At 51.9% G+C, this 18,445-nt stretch overlaps 1 protein-coding gene across 1 annotated transcript; it reads right to left on the bottom strand.

The window, feature by feature from the left end:
- Positions 1-1,060: 1,060 nt before the first annotated feature.
- SLC1A5 (solute carrier family 1 member 5) lies at positions 1,061-13,446 on the bottom strand. The gene is made up of 8 exons (XM_012761502.3): positions 12,372-13,446; positions 10,217-10,259; positions 9,725-9,772; positions 8,720-8,886; positions 6,140-6,373; positions 5,189-5,383; positions 4,953-5,087; positions 1,061-4,048 (listed from the first exon to the last, which is right to left on the bottom strand). The coding sequence occupies exons 1-8, from the start codon at positions 12,932-12,934 to the stop codon at positions 3,814-3,816; spliced, it is 1,620 nt and encodes a 539-aa protein (XP_012616956.2). The 5' UTR covers positions 12,935-13,446; the 3' UTR covers positions 1,061-3,813.
- Positions 13,447-18,445: the final 4,999 nt, after the last annotated feature.

Raw genomic sequence — 18,445 nt, forward strand, 5'->3', positions numbered from 1 at the left:
TATATGCAAAATAAAAATGGAATAGAAAAAAGTACCATTTGGCAAAACTTGTTTCAGTTACCTATTTTTGTATGTAAACATATTGTACACGGATCATACATGCAATGTGTATAGGTATGTATCTCTATAAAGAGGCATCCCTCAGAATTTACACCTAATCCATTTTTGAAAAGTGTTAAATGGTAAAATGTTTTTTGATAAACCACTATTTTATTTTTTTTGAGACAGAGTCTCAATTTCTTGTCCAAACTAGAGTGAGTGCTGTGGCGTCAGCCTAGCTCACAGCAACCTCAATCTCCTGGGCTCAAGCAATCCTACTGCCTTGGCCTCCCGAGTAGCTGGGACTATAGGCGTGCGCCACCATGCCCGGTTAACTTTTTCTATATATATTGAAAAAATTGGCCAATTAATTTCTTTTTATTTAGAGTAGAGACGGGGTCTTGCTCTTGCTGAGGTTGGTTTTGAACCAGCTAGTTTTGAACTCCTGATCTCGAGTAATCCACCCACCTCAGCCTCCCAGAATGCTAGGATTATAGGCGTGAGCCACCACACCCAGCCGATAAACCACTATTTTAAATAGGGAAAATAATGCACTTCCAGCTCCATCCAAAAATCCCAACGAATTCCCCCAAATATCATTAAACACCTATATAAACAACCCACCAAGGATTATGGCATAATAGCACTTAAAACATCAATTACCTAATTACTCAACACTTAAACTAATTACGACCATGTTTGTGTGCAATCCACAACTATTCTGCACAGAATCAGATAGGAACTATATTTCCTTTTCACACTGCAAGGAGCCTTGGGGTGTAACTAAACCAAAAAAAGATACTGGCGATACTCCAGCTGCCATCTGCAACTGGACCCAGGCCAATAGTGCCTCCAGGCGCCTGATAGAAATTAACACAGAAATTAACACCAGGACCTCCTCAGAAGAAGATCATTTCAACAATGTCTAACACACTTCAGTAACACACAAGATCCTGTTAGAATAGCTGAGATATAATGGCAGTATAGTCCATATTCTATACTCAGACAGGACTTAAAACACTTGCACAGCAGGTTTTTTTATTCAAATAGCAAATTTGGGGTCTCAAAAAAAGAATAAGTCATTATTAGGACTATGTGGATGGTGAGGGTTCAGATATAAATGGACACTGGCAATCCTATGTAGGTGAATACAATGGAGAATGAATTTCCAGAATACCACGAGTGGTACAAAAATCTTAAGTGGACTATACATAGGGCAAAATTATACACAATTCTGCATTTACCCACATCTGCATAAAACATTTAAGTGCACAAGTTCATCCATCTTTCCAAATGTAGACATAATTTGCATACTTTCTAATGGAATCTGAAAGACACTGAAATGTAAGATAAAGGAAAATCTAAGTGTACAATCTTTATGGTTGACTTTTAACATTGTTGTGATGCATGAGGTAGGTGTTCAGAGGAATGTTCTTCTGTCTCATATTAGTAACAGAAACATTTTGAATTTTAGAATTGTTTTACCAATTGCACATTAAGATAAGACACAGTGAAGCCAGGTGCGGTGGCTCACGCCTGTAATCCTAGCATTCTGGGAGGCCAAGGTGGGAGGATCGTTTGAGCTTAGGAGTTCCACACCAGCCTGAGCAAGAGCGAGACCCTGTCTCTACTAAAAACAGAAAGAAATTAATTGGCCAACTAAAAATATATAGAAAAAATTAGCTGGGCCTGGTGGCGCATGCCTGTAGTCCCAGCTACTCAGGAGGCTGAGGCAGGAGGATCGCTTGAGCCCAGGAGTTTGAGGTTGCTGTGAGCTAGGCTGACACCATGGCACTCTAGCCCAGGCAACAGAGTGAGACTCTGTCTCCAAAAAAAAAGATAATAAGACACAGTGGATTTTGAAATGCTTTTTTAGACGATGTATGAACTTATTTTAATAAATTAAAAAAAAATTTAATGTCTGAAAAAAAAAGTTACACCTGTAATCCTAGCACTCTGGGAGGCCAAAACCAGAAGATCCCTTGAGCTCAGGAGTTTGAGACCAGCCTGAGCAAGAGTGAGACCCCATCTCTACAAAAATAGAAATATTAGCTGGGTGTGGTGGTGCACCTGTATTTCCAGCTACTCGGGAGGCTGAGGCAGGAGGATCACTTGAGTCCAGGAGTTTAAGGTTGCTGTGAGTTATGATCACACCACTGCACTCCAGCCCACACAGTAGTGCAAGACCATGTCTCAAAAAAAATTCCAAATGGGGCCATGCTCGGTGGCTCACGCCTGTAATCCTAGCACTCTGGGAGGCTAAGGTGGGCAAATCGCTCAAGGTCAGGAGTTTGGAGTTCGAAACTAGCCTGAGCAAGAGCAAGACCCCGTCTCTACTAAAAAAATAGAAAGAAATTAATTGGCCAACTAAAAATATATAGAAAAAAAAATTAGCTGGGCATGGTGGCGCATGCCTGTAGTCGCAGCTACTCGGGAGGCTGAGGCAGGAGGATCGCTTGAGCCCAGGAGTTTGAGGTTGCTGTGAGCTAGGCTGACGCCACAGCACTCTAGTCTGAGCAACAGAGTGAGACTCTGTCTCAAAAAAAAAAAAAAAAAAAATCCAAATGTAATCATCCCCCACTCCAAGATATTTGCTTTATCATAGAAGGAAGACTGCTTATACCCAGTCAATATACATTGTCATGTCACCATTGTTCTGATTTCTCTCATCACAGGCCAGTTAGAATGTTCTAGATCTTCCTACAAATGCACCTATGAGCATGTACTGTTTCTCGTTTCTTTCATCCATGTTGTAGGATAAATCAGTACTGTTTCTATTTATTGCTGAATCATCTTCCATAGTATGAAGGTACCACTTTATCCCATTGATTTGTTTCTAAAGTTTGGCAACAATGAATACAGCAGGTATAAACACGTGTATGCAGGTTTTTACGCGAACAAAAGTTTTCATTTCTCTTGAGTAAATTCCAGGAATGTGACTCCCAAAGGGAACAGTAAGTATATGTTTTAACTTTATAAGAAACTGTCCAGTTATTTTCTGAAGCAACGGGAACTTTCTGCATTCCCACCTGCAATGTTCGAGAGTCCAATTGTTCCTCATCCTCACCGGCACTTGGCATTGTTTCTGTTTGCTTTTAGTCATTTAGGATGGTGGCGTGCCAGAGTGTAGTTTCCAGTGGTGGTTCTTGATGAACAGACACTATCATTGTCGTGGTTAGTGCTTTTAGCCAAATTCTTAAAAACACCTGATGAAAAATACTGGACACTCAATTTTATTGCTAGAAAATGGTCCTCTGGAGTGACTGCAGTATTGTCCTCGGCCTCCTCGGAGAGTTCTTGGAGTGCTGGTTACTGTGAAGTGAAGACAGGGCCTGGGGACAGGGTGGGCTGTACCTTAGAGAGACCAGGTGGTCACAGAACACACACACACACAGACATCGCAGCTACAGCCACCAAAATACCCAGCATCCCGTTGGAACATCCACCTGCTCCGCAGGGGTAGAAGTGCCCATGGTGGCCTGTGGGCTGTCCCCAGAGGCGGGAAGACCAGTCAGGTCCTGGGGTTGGGGGGTGGTGGATGTTATTTCTTCATCTTGCTGTTTCCTAGCCTTGGGTCAGGGACACAAGTGGAGAACTGGGGAGTTTTGGGGAGACACACTCATACACATCTAAACACACGCACCCCAGCATCGAGGCTGGCAGGGGACCGCTCTGGTTCCCCAGAGTGTGTAGCAGCCCCCAATGCCCTAGTTTGTCCATTTAGCCATTCCTCGTGATGTCGCTCCATCAGGGCAGGAAGGTCCCTCCCAGGGTTCACATGACTGATTCCTTTTCGGAGGTGGTGGCATCTCCAATGGGCCCCCGATAGTGTATGAGGAGGGGGTTCCCTTCCTCAGTGGGGGCCGGCGTGGGACTCAGGGGCAGCTCACTCTTCACCGGGACCAACTCGGGCACCTGGCTCCTAGACTCCGTGCGGTCCACATAACTTTGGAGGAGTCCTGCCCCCAAAGCATCACCTTCCACATTGAGGACAGTGCACGACCGGTCCCTAAAGGAGCAGAAATGACAGGGAAGTGAGTAGGAGGGGAGAGGAGGAAAGGGCCAAGGTTTAACCCCCTGCTTGTCCCCTCTGCAATTTTAAAGCTCCCTCCTGCCATCCTCCTTCATGGGACACTATCCTACTGCTCCTAGACCCAAAAGCTCATCCCTTGCTCTTCCCAGGATCCCAAAATATCCCTTTCTAGAACCTCACTGGCCTCTTATCTACAACCGCAGAAGGTCCCACCCTCCCCTTTCCCCAGGAATCCCGTGTCCCTTCACTTTTTTTTTTTTTGAGACAGAGTCTCACTCTCTTGCCCAGGCTACAGTGCTGTGGCATTAGCCTAGCTCACAGCAACCTCAAAGTCCTGGGCTCAAGCGATCCTCCTGCCTCATCCTCCCAAGTAGCTGGGACTACAGGCGTATGCCACCACACCCAGCTAATTGTTTAAAATTTTTTGTAGAGACAGAGTCTGCCAGACCAGGTTGGTCTCAAACTCCTGGCCTCAAGAGATCCTCCTATCTTGGCCTCCCAAAGTGCTGGGTACAGGCATAAACTACCACATCCGGCCATAACCCTTAAATAGAGACTATTCTCCCACTTTACAGGTGAAGAAACTGAGATGCAGGGAGATTAAATACTTCCCAAGTTCACAACAGCTAACAAGCGGTGGTGCTGGGATTTGAACCCCAGCCGATTGGCCTAAGAGTTGGCTCTATTAACCACTCAGATCCACTATGTTCCTGGGGTTCTTCTTAGAACCCCACAGATGCCATCCCTTGACCTATGGAACACCCAAGGGCCCAGCTCCTGTCCCCTAGAACTCCTTCCTTCCTCTCCTGCCCAGAGGTCTCCATGGCTCCCAACTATCCCTTTGCCCAGGGGACAGTTGAAGCCCCAAGCGCACACTCACACTAGCCAGTCCACTGCCAAGATCAGGGAGATATCCACGACGGGGAGGCTGACGGCTTCCAGGATGATGGCCAGAGTGAGGACCCCTCCGGCGGGGATGCCTGCTGCCCCCACGCTGGACGCCGTGGCAGTGACGCTGGAGGAGGAGGAGGAGAGGTCAGACAGACAACGCTGCAGAGAGGAGACATGGGACGCGGCTGGGCCCGGGCGTCCCACCCACAGCCACCTGGCACTCACAGGATCGTGATAATCTTCACGAAGTCCAGCGGCTGCCGGTTGAGCTGGGCAATGAACACCGCGGCCACACACTGGAACAGCGCCGCGCCGTCCATGTTGACGGTGGCGCCGATGGGCAGGATGAAGCGGCTGATGTGCTTGGCCACGCCGTTGTTCTCCTCCACGCACTTCATCATCAGCGGCAGCGTGGCGGAGCTGCAAGGACCCGGATCTGAGCCAGGGCGCCCCGCACGTCCGGGCCTGGGCCACGCCCACTTCCCTAGGCCCCGCCCATCTCCCGGGGCATCCTGGTCTAGCTCCGCCCCCATCCCAGACCCCGCCCCTCCCTCCCTCGGGGTCCAGGCCCCATCCACAGCTGTGGCCCCTCTCTGCCCTTTTTCTCTTCCTGCAGCAAGGCAGCGCCAAGGATCTCGCAAAATGCCAGGATTCCAAAATCTGTGAATCCTAGAACCCCTGCAGAGGACAGACTGCTACCTTTCAAAATACCCTCAAAAATTCACACCTAAACTCTACAGTGTCTGAGTGCTCACTGAGCCCCACACCCCTTCGCCACCTCCACCAATGATTAGCTATGCATCACTGTGCTCCTAGCGGGTCTGGTTGTGGGGGGCAGGGCCGGTGATAAGGGATGAAACACCAAGAGAGAAGGTGGAAGGGGCTCTGAGGTTGGATCCCCGCAGGGCCAGGCCTTGGCAGGGAGGAGGTGATGGAGGGGGTAGAGGGAGAGCATCTAGGGGATGAAGAAATCTCTAATGCAGTGGTTTCTTCATTTTTTTTTTTTTTTTTAGGCGGGTTGGAATCCAGGACCTTTTGGGACACTCATGAAAGTATGGCCCCTGTACCCAGATCTAATGTCCCCAAACACAAAATGTCAGGGGTCTTCAGACACCTGATGCCCACTCCACGCTCCTTAGCTTAAAAATCCTGCTCTGGTCTGCCCCAAGGCCGCACCTGGAAGAGGTCCCAAAGGCGGTGGCCAGTGGTGTCACGATGCCCCACAGGAAGCGGTAGGGGTTTTTGCGGGTGAAGATGAAGTAGATGAAGGGCAGCACCAGGAGCCCGTGGATGGCGTGGCCCAGCAGGCAGCACAGGATGTACTTGCCCAGGCTGGCGAAGAGCAAGCCCACGTCGTCCATCTCCACGATCTTGCTGGCCACCAGGAACAGGATGCCCACGGGTGCATACCTAACCACACAGAAGACAGTTTGCTGCCTCTCCTGCACGGTGTCCCGCACCCTGACCACATCTGCCAGCCTCCCTGCGGTCAGAAGGAGCCCCAGCAACGAGTGCTTCAGGGTGGGCACCTCTCCCAGACCCCAGCCTGCGAAGCCCCTGAGCTGGCCCCAGGCTCTTTCCCCTTGAAAGCAGGAGATAAAGGGACCCTCAGTACTTCCACCAGGACGTGGAGGACAGTCAGAGATTGGGACTTAACACATGGGTGAAAAAGAAGCATCCATCCCACATGAGTCATTTACATTTTGGGGGTTGGTTTGTTACAGCAGCTAATTCAATGGAAACTAACACTCTCAGCACATCATGAAAAGTGAAAAGGCCTTGGCTTGGTTCTAAACAGCAACTCGCAGGTGGGAAGCATTTTCCACGTGCTAAGCCCTTGATCATGACCTAATCCTCCCAGCAACCCCACGAGGGAGCTCCTGAGTCATTCAGATTAAACATCATCTACTAAGTCTGTAAAGCAGGGACAATAACGCTACTAACCTCATAGGACTGTTTGGAGGGTGAGATGACATACCAGCTAAAATCAGCTGAAAGCTTTGTGTACACAATGAGTGATCTATAAACTCCAGGTGGATTATCACCCTCTCTCCTGCAGGGACCAGCCCAGGGGCGCCCATGCCTCCCAGTCAGGAAGCCTCCTTGACTGCCTGATTGCTATTGTCTCCCAACCCCTTTTCATTATTGGTCACAAAAGGAAGGCACCATGTCTCAGCCACCTGTGCTGCCAGGTGTGGCCAGATGCCCAAGTTCAGGCAACCAGGATGTGCCCAGTGCCCAGAAGTTACACAAGCAAAGTGCTCAACAAATATTAGCTACTATTATTTGCTACTATAGACATGCCATAGGCCAGGCACCGTCCTAAGACCTTTACACATATTAACTCATTTTTGCCTAACTAGCACTCTTCGAGGTTGGTGCTGTTAACGCCATTTTCCAGGTGGGGGAAACTGAGGCACAAGGGGGCCTCTCCTGCAAAGTGCTTTCACTCTGTGAGCACTCGCCAGATAGAGCAGCTTCCTAGATGTCAGCTGCGCTAGAACCTGGGCGGGTTTGTTAAACAACAGCAACCCCGGCCCCTCTCCTGACTTCTGAGCCTCTAGATCAGGGGTCCTCAAACTTTTTAAACAAGGGACCAGTTCACTGTCCCTCAGACTGTTGGAGGCCGTTGGAGAGTGCGGCGCACATTCCACACATGCGCACTGTGGGCCCGGGAGAGTCAGCTGCTAAGCAGGACAGGCAGCCGCGACAAAAACACCCCGCAGGCGGGACAAATGTCCTCGGCGGGCGGCATGTGGCCTGCGGGCCGTAGTTTGAGGACCCCTGCTCTAGATCCAAGGCAAGTCCTGAGAGTCAGGGTGAGACCATGGAGATGTGGCTGGGGGAGGGGAAGCCAGAGGCCTCTGCACATTTTTTTCTCATTAACTGGAGTCATTTAACAAAACTCACCATGCTAATAATCACAGTTACCATGAAGTGAATGCCCACTAGGCGCCAGGCACTTAAAGCACTTTTTAAGTGCTTCAACTGCCCCTTAGTCGCTCACTTAATCTTTGTCATAACCCTACGAAGCAGGCACTGTTTTAGGTCCGTTAAAGGTGAACAATTCGGTTCCATTTAAATCTCGGGAATTGAAGCCCGTTAGCCAGGCAGTGGCCACAGCTTAATTGTCTTGTCACCTTCCAGTAAGATCAAGAAGGTGCCCGTGGCCAGGCATGGTGGCTCGCGCCAGTAATCCTAGCACTCTGGGAGGCCGAGGCGGGTGGATCGCTCAAGGTCAGGAGTTCGAAACCAGCCTGAGCAAGAGTGAGACCCCGTCTCTACTATAAATAGAAAGAAATTAATTGGCCAACTAATATATATAGAAAAAAAAGTTAGCCAGGCATGGTGGCACATGCCTGTAGTCCCAGCTACTCGGGAGGCTGAGGCAGGAGGATTGCTTGAGCCCAGGAGTTTGAGGTTGCTGTGAGCTAGGCTGACACCACGGGACTCTAGCCTGGGCACCAAAGCCAGACTCTGTCTCAAAAAAAAAAAAAAGGTGCCTGCATCAGTCTTAGCACTCATGGAATACAGCAGCGTCCCCATTTTATAGACGAGGAAACTGAGGCACGGAGATGGTAAGTCACTTGCCCAGAGTGACACAGCCAGGGAATGGTTGATGCTGGATTGAAACGCAGGCCATCTGGCTCTAGAGAATGAACGGAGGGTTCCCGCCACCCACACAGACACACCCAGGCTGGCCGTGTGTCTGGCCGACCCTCCGACCGCCGCTCCCAGCCCTGTCCCCCCACCTACCACATGATCCAGGAGACCAGCACCATGGTGGCGTCATTGAAGGAGTTGAAGAAGCGGATGAGCAGCTCCCCGTCAGGCCCCAGCTTCCGCAGGGCCACGCCAAAGATGATGGCGAACACCACCAAGCCCAGGATGTTCATGCCCTCCACCTCGTGCCCTATGGGCACCTTTGGGCAAGAGACAGATGGGGGTGGGAGGGACACTCAGTCAACCTGCACACTCGCTGGGACCCAGCAGAGACAAAACAGCCCTTAGGGCCCGTGGAAATACACCTATCCTCAGGGATGACCCAGAGCAGGCAGGGCCAGATTGGGGGAGCCCAGGAGTGTGGGCACCAAGAGGAGGTGCCAGCTTGGGGAGGTGGGGAGTCAGGGAGGGCTTCCTGGAGGAAGGGGCATCTGAGCTGGGACTGGGAGGACAGGAGAGGCGAACCAGGCAATGAGGGGGAGCAGGAGGTTTGAGAGAGAGGAAGCAGAATGCGCTACAGCCTAGAAGCAAGTGAAACTTGGGCATTCAAGAAGCAGAAGGAAGTCACTGTGGCTGGAGTCGAATGAGCTGGGCAGAGAAAAGTCCCAAGATGAGGCTGGGCAGATGGGCAAGAGTCTGACCCCAGAGAGACCCCTTAGTCATGGGTGGGGGCAAGGAGCCCGGGCTTCCTCCGGAGGGCACTGGGGAACACAGCAGGGCTCTAGGCAGTGCAGAGGTAGGGTCAGATCTCTGTGCTTTGGAAAGAGCCGTTTGGCAGCCAGGTTGAGGGTGGGCAAGAGGGGGCAGGTGGGCGGGGCTAGAGAGGGGGAGGGAGGAGCCTGGAGCAGGGTGGGGCTGTGGGTAGGAACAGAGAGGGGACAAAGTGAAGACGTATCTAGAAGGCAGTAGAGACAGAAACTGGGGGAGCCCTGCAGATTAAATAAAAAATCACACCAAATAAAGATGGGGGCAGGAACAAAACTGGGAAAAGACAGCAATGGGCCAAGGGGTGCAGCCCTGCCCTTTCCCTGCTCTCACCTTCACCGTGGTTCCATTCATCTGTGAGGTTTCATACTGGGTAGCATACTGTAGGGAGGGGTAGGGAAGAGTCAGTGTCAAGTGTCATCAAGCACCCCCCTCCCCATCCTGGAGCTAAAGCTGCTCAAAGCCTGCCCTACGCATCCCTTAAACCTGATCTCATTTCACCTGCTGGTATCCCCACTGGGGCAGAACAATTAATATCCCCATTTTCCAGAGGTGAAAACTGAGGCTCAGAGAGGTAAATGCACTTGCCCAGGGTCACACAGCTAGAGTTAAAACCCACAGGAGGCTCGGAACCCGTATTCTCACTTCTTAAAGGAGAGGGCAAGGATGGGTTTAGAGGCTACCCAAGAATCCTCCAATAATGCCTGGAACACGTGGGCACGTGCATTTTTCCAGGCACTACCCAAAACCAGGTGACAAGGGCATTGATTGGCTGTCTCTCTCCCTGTGCACCCTCCACCCCTCGGGACACCCCTGAGGACTCACTGAGCGGAAGGCTGCAGACACCAGGTTGGAAGGGAAGATATTTCTGCAGAGATAGACAGACAGCGGGTTATTAGGCACGGTAGAGGGAGGGCAAGGTTGTCTGGGGGGCTGGGTTGGCCTCTTTAGGGGGGATAGGAGGAAGCTTCAAGGCTCCATTTGTACCCAGATGCAGCCCCACCCATGCCTCGGCCAGCTTGCATGCCTTGTAGGGGTGTGGGGAGTCTGAGCGGGGCTCCTCCAGCCCCAGGAGGCTGCTGTGCTAGACCCAGGGCACTGTGGCTTGAGTGAGGAATGCTGGTCTCCCAAGGCAGGCCGCCCCGGCCTCGGCTCCACCCCGCCAGCAAACCTAATACCCTGCACAGCTTGCATCAGCTACTTCCTCCTGAAGTGCAGGGAAAAGGGCTGGTCCCTGGGGTGGGGAGGCTGGCCAGCGGGTCAGAGGGTGTGTGGGGAGGTGGTGGTAAGAGGCCCGAGAGAGGGGTGACAAGGGGTGGCTGTGTCTCCTGAAACGCATCTGTGCTTATATAGCCACTCTTGTGTGACAGTGTCCACCCAGCTAACCCAACGACAAGCACCTACTGTGTGAGTGCTTTGCACAAATCAACTCATTCAATCCTCACAACAACCCTGGGGAGAAGCACTATTACCCATTTTACAGAAAAGGAAACTGAGGCCCAGAAGGGTGAAGAAATTCACCCAGCTAGGAAGTGGCAGAGCTGGGATTTGAACCCAAGCAGCTGGCTGCGTAGTCCCAACCGCTCTACATCCTTCCTCTCAGGACGATGTGGGTGAACAGCTGTTGCTGCCGGTCTGGGTACAGTTTGTCAAAGGTTGGTGTCCCATGGGGGGGGGGGTTAGTATTCACTGGGACAGCACACTTCATGGGAGAGTATAATTATGTGTGAACAAAAAAGAAAAGAAATAAGAAAAAAAAGTATGTGTGTGTTGCTATGGCTGGTGGCATCGCTGGAGGGACTGTACTGAGGGGGGGGTGTATGGCAGGGGGGTAGGGCCACGTGTTTGTGTGCAATGTCACAGCTGTGGCCGAAGTGTCCGTGTCCAGCTGTGTGTCCCTTGATCACAAGGCTACGTGGCCCGCCAAGTGTGAGTCGCAGCTGTTTTGGCACATAAACAGGCTCCTCGTGGGTGTGCCTGCTGGGGCAGGCCAGGACCCAGCTAATCTTTCCCAGCCAGGAGGTGCCCACCCACCGCAGTCTGACACCAAGCCACCCCCAGTCTTCCATCTCAGCCGGGACAGACGCCTATAAGGCTGGGGAAGTCCTGTTCCCTGACGCATCGTCCCCCCCCACTTCCAGGAAGTCCCCAACCTGGAGACTCTGAATCAGCAGGCCCTAAAGGCAAGGCCACGTGGACCCAGCGGTCTGCCCTCCTCAACGGGGCCTTAGCCTGGGGCTGGGGGCAAGGAGCAGAGGCCAGAAGAAAAAGAATGTGCTCCCCTAACTTTCTGGGCTGCCTACTGGGGGATGGGGGGGACATGGAAAGGCGGGGATGGCAGGGCTGACCTGGAAGATAGAAGGGGAAGTGGCCAGGCCTCAGCTGAACTGGGCGGGGAAAGGAGGCCAAGAAAGGAACCTGGCTATGTCCAGGTGACACGTGGTGTGGGGACCGCAGGGGCAGGAAGAGGGCCTGGTAGGGGTTACTCAGATCTCCTCAGGTCCCCCCAGGGCTCCTCACCCTGGGGTCCCAAACCCTCTGACCCTAGCCCCAAAGCCATATCCAGAAGCCTCATCTTGGGACCCTGGGCCACCCAAAGATTCCCTCCTAAAAAGTTCCCCTTGGGGTCCCCTCCCCTCACAGGGTCCTTCTCCCTCCGGAAGACGCCCCCCCCATGTATCCCCAAACCCCCAAGCATTACATTTCCCTCTCTCTCTAAAAGACCTCTTTGTCTATTGCCCGTGGGTCACGCTTGGGTACCCAGGCCCCCAAATTTAGAAGCCCCCCCTCCCCAGCCTCCCCAGGAGTCTGTCCTCATATTCCCGAGAGACTGGAGTTCCCACTCTCCCGCTACGTCCTCCCAAGCCTCTAGGGGTGACGTCTGGGCTCGAGGGGACCCAAAGCCCCGTCCTGTCCACGTGGCCACTGCCGCCATCCCTAACGCGCACCCTTTCCCCCCCCAGGCCGGGCGGGCACTGACCTCACAAGATCCAAGAAGGAATCCAGCACTTCCTTGCTCGGGTGCTGCTCGGCGGCGCCCGCGGCCCCGACCGAGGCGTTGACGGCGGCGAAGGCGGCGCCGGGCTTCAGCACCAGCGCCAAGGCCACTCCGAGCGCCGACGCCAGCAGAGTGGTGACCAGGAAGAAGAGCAGCGCCCAGGCGCCCAGGCGGCCGAGCGCGCTGGGGTCCAGGCTGGCGGCGCCGCCGACGAGGCTGCACACCACGAGCGGCAGGATGATCATCTTCAGCAGGCGCAGCAGCAGCTCGCCCGGGAAGGCGAAGGCGTTCAGGCGCTCCCGGCCCAGGGCTTGCGCGCCGCCGGCGCCCGACACCGCCAGCCCCAGCGCCACGCCGGCCACCACGGCCACCACCGTCAGCAGCACCAGCAGGTTGGCTCGAAGACAGCCGCGCACCTTGTCCCGAGAACAGCAGCGTGCTGCCGCGCCGTGGCTCCCCATGAGGATCAGCGCCCGGCCGTCGTTCGCGACGGGCTCCGCCGCGGCGAACGCCTTGGAGTCCCGGGGAGAAGGGTCGGCCACCATGCTGGGACGCACTGGGGTTCGTCGGCCCCTGGACGCCGGGAGCGCTTGGGCTCCTCGGGCCCGCGCTCCTTAGCACCGGGAGGCGAGCAACAGCACCCGGAGGCTGGACCTCGAAGGCCCCCTGGAGTTCTGAGTGCACAGCGCGAGGGTCCTTGGCTCGGGACGCTCGAGTGTCTAACTCCCCAGGGGGAGCGCGGGGCCCCTCTGCTCTCCCGGTTATGCCAGATGCCCGAAAGCTAGGAGCTGGGGGCCCCAGGAGCCGGAGTACAGGTGTGTCTCAGCCGGGACGCGAGGCGGGGCCCGGGGGGGGGGGCGCGCCCACGTGGCGGAGGTTCGCTGGAGGTCCCGGTGGTGCAGGTCTAGGACGCCCGGATCCGGGAGGCGGGGACCCGGCGTGTCCGGGCCCTGGGAATGGAGGGCTGGGAGGAGGATCCAGTGCCCTGGGTACGGAGGCGGCGGCGCGGGAGGCCGAGAGGTAGCAGTTCCAGCTGAAACAGGACCTCTCCGGAGCGCGCCGCGCGACTCTGGGCGGGCTTGGTCGGAGCCGCCACGGTTAAAGGCGGAGGGCGGAGCTTGAGAAGGCGGGGACCGATCCGCGGACCCGATTGGCTGCGGCGCGTTGGGAGTCCTACGAGCGAGGGCGGGGCTGAGGCCGGGAGGGGCGGGGCCACCCGGAGAAAGCCGAAACGCAATGCCTGCGCTCGGGGGCGGGGCCCCACGGAATGGGGCGGGGCCGAGGGCGGGGCGTTGAGAGTATTTTTTTCCCCTGCCAAAGGAATTGGGCTTTAGTTTGGATCCCTTAAAGCCACAGCGGTTCCCTGGCGTGAGGGTCCCTAGAAAGCGCAGGTGATCCTCAGGTGGTTCATTTGCAAATCAGCTTCAGCTTGGCACTGCTCACTGACCCGAATTCTGCCTTTTGTCGCCTCTTGGAACTTCAGTTTCTCCAATGTAAAATGTAGATGATAAAAGGTCATCCCTCAAATGAGATGGAGTTATTTATTTAATGATGTTTATGGCCCGGCGTGGTGGCTCACACCTGTAATCCTAGCACTCTGGGAGGCCGAGGTGGGCGGATTGCTCGAGGTCAGGAGTTGGAAACCAGCCTGAGCAAGAGCGAGACCCCATCTCTACTATAAATAGAAAGAAATTAATTGGCCAACTAATATATATATATACAAAAAAAAAAAAAAATTAGCCGGGCATGGTGGCGCATGCCTGTAGTCCCAGCTACTCGGGAGGCTGAGGCAGAAGGATTGCTTGAGCCCAGGAGATTGAGGTTGCTGTGAGCTAGGCTGACGCCATGGCACTCACTCTAGCCAGGGCAACAAAGCGAGACTCTGTCTCCAAAAAAAAAAAAAAATGCAAAAAAAAAAAAAATGATGTTTATAATTTCCAAAATAAATGTTTCCAGGTCAGAGCCTGACATTTTTCAGTTAACACGCAGTTATTGTATTAGGATTGTAGAATTCATTTCCTCCTAGGTGCTTTCAAAAGACAAAATTACAACACATTTTTAAGATCTTAATTTGCTTTATTTGCAATTCTAGAATCGGGCCACACTTAATTCCATAAAATAGAATAAGTGTTCCAATGAATTAAGCAGAGGGAGTTGGTTTTATATAGGGACAGAAGGGGCTGAAGAAAGAAGAAACAAAGTTACTTTCCTTATAAGGCAGGGACAGGAATTGGAACTAACATCAGGCTACTTCAGGTCAACTCTTTGCCTAAAGATTAAAGCAGAAGGAACTTCAATATCCTGTGGATTGAAAATTGAAACTGGCCTGTTGGGGAGATGGGCTGTTACACTCTCCTCTCTCTCAGGTAGAACTTTAGCATTGGTGACTACATTTTGATTTTTAGTCTGGTCTGTTGGGGCCTAGTACAGGGGCTTAGTCCAAAACAATGTCCTGTTATGATTTTTATCTAACAGTACACAATTTGCAATTCATCCATTAAAAATTATAGTTAAATTTACTGACTGTGCTAATGCTTTTATGAATAGTTTCACCAAATATTTTCCCCATATTTTATTATGAAAAATTTCAAACACACAGAAAAGTTGAAAGGGTTTTACAGTGAATGCCCATATATACCTACTACGTAGCACCTATAATTATTTTACCATACTTCTACATCATCTTTCTTTCTTTCTTTCTTTCTTTCTTTCTTTCTTTCTTTCTTTCTTTCTTTCTTTCTTTCTTTCTTTCTTTCTTTCTTTCTTTCTTTTCTTTCTTTCGACAGAGCCACCACGCCCAGCCTACGTCATGTTGCTATCCATTTATCTATCTCTCTATCCATCCATTCACCTTTTTCTGATGATGCCAAAGTAAATTACAGACATCAGTGCATTTTTCGTTCTAAATACTTTAGCATGGGAGGCCAAGGCGGGCGGATTGCTTGAGGTCAGGAGTTCGAAACCAGCCTGAATGAGACCCCGTCTCTACTAAAAATAGAAAGAAATTAATTGACCAACTAAAAATATATATACAAAAAATTAGCCAGGCATGGTAGCACATGCCTGTAGTCCCAGCACCCTGGGAGGCTGAGGCAGGAGGATCGCTTGAGCCCAGGAGATTGAGGTTGCTGTGAGCTAGGCTGACACCATGGCACTCACTCTAGCCTGGGCAACAAAGTGAGACTCTGTCTCAAAAAATAAATAAATAAATAAATAGTTCAGCATGTACATTATTAATCAGAATTCAGTATTTGTGTGCTTTTTTTTTTTTTTTTTTCGAGACAGGGTCTCACTCTGTTGCTGGGCCCCAACCCATCCTCTGGCCTCTTCTTTTTTCTTTTCAGGTAAAATTTATATACAATGAAATGCTCAGATCTTAAGTGCCAGTAGCTGATTTTTGACAAATGCATATGCCCGATGTCACTGGAATTGTCATAAATGCTCAGTGAGATGGTCCCACTATTAAGCCTGTTCTCCAGATGGGTAAAATTGAGGATTATGGCCAGAGGAAGTCTCTTGCCTTGAGGCCACACCTGGAGAAGCTGGGACTTGTATGCCTGCCTCCCAAGCACTAACCACACCCACTCTGCTGCCTCCCCAAATTCCCTATTGGGCAACAGACATTGGGGGGTGGAGTGATTAACAGTGAATGACCATGATTCCTCATTCCACCTGGCAATGTTGAAATCCTATTTCCTTCCTCAGCTATCCTGTTCTCTGATAACAGTTCAGGTTTTCACACTTGCTCAAAGGCTATAGTGTTAACTTCAGAATCTTCCCCCGACCAGGTATGGTGGCTCATGCCTGTAATCCTAGCACTCTGGGAGGCCGAGGCAGGTGGATGGCTCGAGGTCAGGAGTTGGTAACCAGCCTGAGCAAGAGCGAGACCCCGTCTCTACTATAAATAGAAAGAAATTAATTGGCCAACTAACATATATGGAAAAAAAATTAGCCGGGCATGGTGGCGCATGCCTGTAGTCCCAGCTACTCGGGAGGCTGAGGCAGGAGGATTGCTTGAACCCAGGAGTTTGAGGTTGCTGTGAGCTAGGCTGACGCCATGGCACTCTAGCCTGGGCACAAAGTGAAACTCTGTCTCAAAAAAAAAAAAAACAAAAAAAAACTTCCTCCTACAGCAGCTATGGGGGCCTTAGGTAAGTGGCAACCTCTATAAGGCTCAGTCAGCACATCTGTAAAATGGGAAGAATAATAATAGATCATACCTTCTTGGGTGTTGCAAGGATCAGATGAGATAACATGTGCAAAGCATTTAGGGTACACATTAGCCCTTAATAAAAGTTAAACGCTACCAGTACTGTTATTGTTGTTGTTATTATTGTTGAAGAGCATGGTTTGGTCCCTGGCAGCCCGTACATTGCTGGGCCCTAGTGGTGGGCTCTGCCTCCTGGTCACTGGCAGGCCTATGCCTGCTTAGGAAGGAGTTTGGAGAGTCTATGGTTAAATCTTGCAGGATCTGAAGCCCTGGGACCAGGCTGAGCTGAGCATAAGCCCAGGCTCTGATGGCCCCACCCCTGGGCTCGTGTGACCTCCTGGACCTGCTTCTTGTTACTCGGGACCTGCTTCTTTCCCAAATCCTCATACCCTCCACACCACCTGCTTGAGAAAGCCTCCACCCCTCCCCCACCTTCCTGGTTTGAAGATACATTCATTCAACAAACTCCTCGGCTGCACTTGGTTCTAGTGTGGGCACCAAAGTCATGCAGACATGGGTTCAAATCCTTACCCCACCACTTACGAGTGAGTGTCAGTTTCCTCATGTGTCCCAGTGTCCATGGCAGCCTAAACGTGATCGCGCACACAGGTGACAGTCCCCGAGCATGCCACTCGTTCAAGAAATCATTTGAGAATCTGTAGGGCCAAGGGCTGTTCAAGACGCTGGGGATTTAGCAGGAAGAGAGACAAACAAATAAACAAACAAATAAACCAGACAAAACTCCCTGCCTGTTGGAGCTGGCATGCTAGTGATAGAAGATAAAGAAATAAACTTGGGCCATCAGATGGGGATGTGTTGGGAGAAAGCAAACAGGGCTGTGTGACCATGAAGGGATGGTAGGACGGCCACTGGAAGGAGGTGACATCTGTCTGCACTGACATCAATAAGAAGGCGCTCACCTGCATAATCTGGGAACATTCTAGGGACAGGAAAAGGCAGACACAAAGCCCTGAGGCAGCAGGAGGAGAGACTTTATGCTCTGGCTGAAGTGTAGTCAGACTTTATTTTATCTGCAGATAAGGGTAATGAGGTTTGTTTGGGCCCGAACACAGCCGAGGAGGGGATTCGAACTCAGATGTTTCCGATCCCGGTCTGCATCCCCTATGGAAAACCATAGGGGAACCCTGCACTCAGCTCCTCCCCAAGCAGAGAATTCTGCAACGGACATTTATTCTGAGCACCACCTGAGATGGGCGTTCATAGGGACCCAGCTAGCAGTGATGAAGGCAGTCCTGGCTCTGTGGACAGACCTGGCTCTGTTCTCCTGGGACTCAAAGTCCAGTCAAGGAGACAGACCCATGCCCAGACAGCGATGACAGAGCGGGCAGGGCTGCCGTGGGGGAGCCCAGAAGGGATGCTTGACCAGGCTTGGGAGGCAGGGAGGGCTTCCTGGAGGAGGAGGCATTGGAACTGGCATATAAAGGAGTTGGACTAAGACCAGGGAAGAGAATATTCCAGACAAACAGTATTCCATGCAAAGCCCCAGAGATGAGAAGACTCTGGAACATCCCAAAGCACGGATCTAACCTAGTCACCCCCACCCTCTGAGAGGCCCCAGTGGCTACCCCAAACTCTTCAGCCGTGCATCTGTCCGTTCAGTAATGCGTTCCTTCAGTCATTCAACAAACCATACCCACAGAAACAGAGAGAATCCAATAGAAGGAGACAGATACCCACACACTGACCCGGAGCTGTCTGCCAGGATTCATCCAGACAGTATTTACCAAGCACCGAGAATGGCTGGTGACATAGCCATGAGCAAAACAGATGAAAATCTCTCCTCTGCTGGCTCCCATAATCTAGCAGCCGGAGACTGTCAAAAAAC

The sequence above is a fragment of the Microcebus murinus genome, chromosome 16, assembly GCF_040939455.1.
Source record: "Microcebus murinus isolate Inina chromosome 16, M.murinus_Inina_mat1.0, whole genome shotgun sequence".
NCBI classification, from domain to species: Eukaryota; Metazoa; Chordata; class Mammalia; order Primates; family Cheirogaleidae; genus Microcebus; species Microcebus murinus.